This window comes from Amblyomma maculatum, chromosome 7 (assembly GCF_055883805.1).
Source record: "Amblyomma maculatum isolate TAMU_Amacu chromosome 7, ASM5588380v1, whole genome shotgun sequence".
Lineage (NCBI taxonomy): Eukaryota > Metazoa > Arthropoda > Arachnida > Ixodida > Ixodidae > Amblyomma > Amblyomma maculatum.
Window position 1 is genome coordinate 126,500,145 of NC_139350.1, and position 2,816 is coordinate 126,502,960.

Consider the following 2,816-nt stretch of genomic DNA (forward strand, 5'->3'; position numbering starts at 1 on the left):
CGTAGCCCTCCACTACGGCACCTCTATTTCCTCACGGCCGCTCAATGGAGGCGCACTTGGTGCGGCCCGTCGCGTCGCGCCGCAATGGCTGGGGAAGCGCGTATTGGGAGAAGTTACAGTTTCCGCCGTCATTCTCCGCGGGGGCGCCACCACTCCGGGACGAGGCGCCGCCGGCTACCGCCGGCACGGACGGCCAGACGACGCGGAAAGGACTTCGCTCGCTGTTTTGGCGCGTGTTTTAGTTGTTGCTGCTCAGCATGCCTGCGTGGTTCTGCTAGTTCTGCGTGCATGTCGGTGTCTGTGTCAACAGCGTCCTAAACGCATGCGTCACTATGCCACGCAACTGCTGTGTGCCGCTATGCACCACGAACTCAAGGAAAGATCCGAAGATCGGTTACCACGAGTTCCCGTGCGATTTACAACGTCGAGCAGCATAGCTGAAAAACATATCTCGGGAGGGCTCGGCCGGAAAAGGAAGCCAGTGGGAGCCGAATGACAGGTCACTGGTATGCTCACTGCACTTCACAGACGACGACTACAGGAAGAACACAAAACTGAAGATCCTGCTTCCATCAGCCGTCCCCTCCGTATTCGCGAACTACCCACATTACATGCAACCAACAAGTTCGCAAAGAACAAAGAGACCTCGAGTTGACCGGTCTGCTGATGGCACAGTTCGGAGAACTCCAGCTGAGCGTGATGGTTCCAGAGAGGATCCAAATGTGAGTGGGTCTCGTCTTTCTGATTGCTACCATGATGTTGCTCCTGAAGTAAGCACGCAAGTGAACATCAAAAGTAACGTGTTGGTGGAGGATGCATGCCAGTCTGCGTTGGAAATCTGTAGCAAAAATGCTCTGCTGGTTGATGAGGCTTGTCAGACTGCATTCGATCTCGCGAGCGTGTTGGACGATGCAAAGAAGGCCAAGAACAGGCTGAAATAAAAAATCGCTCGCCAAGCAAAAGCGCTGCAAAAACTGCAAGCCGAGCACGACAAATTGAAAGAGCGCTTGCAAGGTTATGAAGAAAACAAGGCGGTTCAGGACTTCATGAAGTTACTAAAATCAGCCGAAGCAGGTGAAAAAACAGCTCTCTTCATCAGAAATCAAGTGACCAACTGTCGCATGAAAAAAACTGTGTACAGTGAGCATGTTCTGAGAGAGTGCATACTTTGGAAAGCATGCTCAAGCAAAGGCTACGAGCACGTCCGATCAAGAGGTCTTTTTAAGCTGCCGTGCCGTACCACTCTGCAGAAATATGTTGGTCAGTCAACAGGAGAAGTTGATGTGACATCTCTCATCAAAGAACGCCTTCGTGTAGAATACGAAAACTTGAGTGTGCCGCAAGAGGCCTACTGTTCATTAATTGTTGATGAGATGTCTATAGCTCAAAAGGTCATATATGACCGGCAAGTCGACAAAGTGTTCGGCCTCGTAGACATCGGCTCTGCAGAGCTCTCAACAACAATCCCTCAGGTGGCAAACCGTCTGTTGTGTTTTGTTTTGAGAGGCTTATCAACATCTTACATCATACCAGTGGGTTATTTTTTCACCCGCTGCCTTAAGAATGATAAGCTTCATTCAATGGCCATGGAAGTCATGCAGTCAGTCGAAGAGGTTGGCTTTCGCATCGCAACAATTGTTGCGGACAACCATCAAACTAACGTTGCCTTTTTCAAGAGCCTTTCAGAGGAAAGTGCACTTGTACATGCGGTGCCTCACCCTTTCAGAAGTGACCCCCTTTTTTTGGCGTTTGACCCAAACCACTTGATAAAAAATCTCCGCACGAACTTTCTGGAAAGAGAAATGATGGATGAGGGGCAGGCCATTCGAGGTGGATATTACTTGAAGAAGATTTTTGACATACAATCCCAACTTCTAGTTAAACCTGTAAAGTTCCTCACGCGGGCTCATGTTGAGCCAAGCAACCTTGAAAAAATGAAGGTGCGCAGGGCAGTAGATTTATTTTCCCCACCTGTGATAGCCACACTTCAGTTCCTCCAGAGCAACCCTCAGTGCGACCCTGAAGCGTGTGAGTTTCAAGATAGTTCCGCCAGAATCACGTTTATGCAAATGATATCGAAATGGTATGCTTTGCACAACATTGCATCAGTGAAGGCATGGAAGCACCAAGAGGAGCCATTCTATCTGTCAGATGACGAGCGGCTCTCTTGGTTAGAGTTGGACTTTGTTTGCTATATCGAAGACATTCAGGTCCAAGGAGGCACGTCGAAGCAAAGACTAACCAAGGAAACGTACGAAGCAACAATCATGACAACTAGATCAACAGTGGCGCTAATTGAGTACCTTCTTGATCACTTCAAGTAAGTATCTTTACAATAATGTCTTCTGTGCGCCTTACTAGTGCATTGCATCTGACCGAATCTCCTATTTTCAGCTTCCGATACGTCCTAACGCAGGCCCTGAACAGCGATCCTGTAGAATCGCTTTTTAGCAGCCTAAGGCAATTCAATGGCGGGAACGACAGAGTTGACGCAAGGGCTGCAGTTTTCACTTCAGAGAAAATACTGAAGGTACCATTAGCGACAAACGAAAATCAACGGAGATAATACAAATTTTGCCATGCTTTGTGCAGGTTGGCATCTAGCAAGCATCAAAGTCCGCAAATGCACCTATTAACTCTGAGGCGAAATCAGCTATAAAATTTGGCATTAAAGATTACGAAAGTTGTACCTTGCCCGCTGCCATCACCTTTGCTGCGAGAGAGTTTTCGAGAGAGCTTGGATACATTCATGTGTGGTGTGAACCAGCAGCAGACATAGAGTCAGCACCGATCGCATACTTGGCTGGTTACCTTGC

General features: G+C 48.5%; 1 protein-coding gene across 1 annotated transcript; it reads left to right on the forward strand.

Moving 5' to 3' along the window:
* Positions 1–1,347: 1,347 nt before the first annotated feature.
* On the forward strand, positions 1,348–2,528 carry LOC146184686 (uncharacterized). Its single transcript, XM_084608828.1, has one exon. The coding sequence runs from the start codon at positions 1,374–1,376 to the stop codon at positions 2,322–2,324; it is 951 nt and encodes a 316-aa protein (XP_084464954.1). The 5' UTR covers positions 1,348–1,373; the 3' UTR covers positions 2,325–2,528.
* Positions 2,529–2,816: the final 288 nt, after the last annotated feature.

Bases quoted from the DNA above. Each gene is read 5' to 3' on its own strand.
- LOC146184686 (XM_084608828.1), top strand. From the start codon at position 1,374: ATGTCTATAGCTCAAAAGGTCATATATGACCGGCAAGTCGACAAAGTG.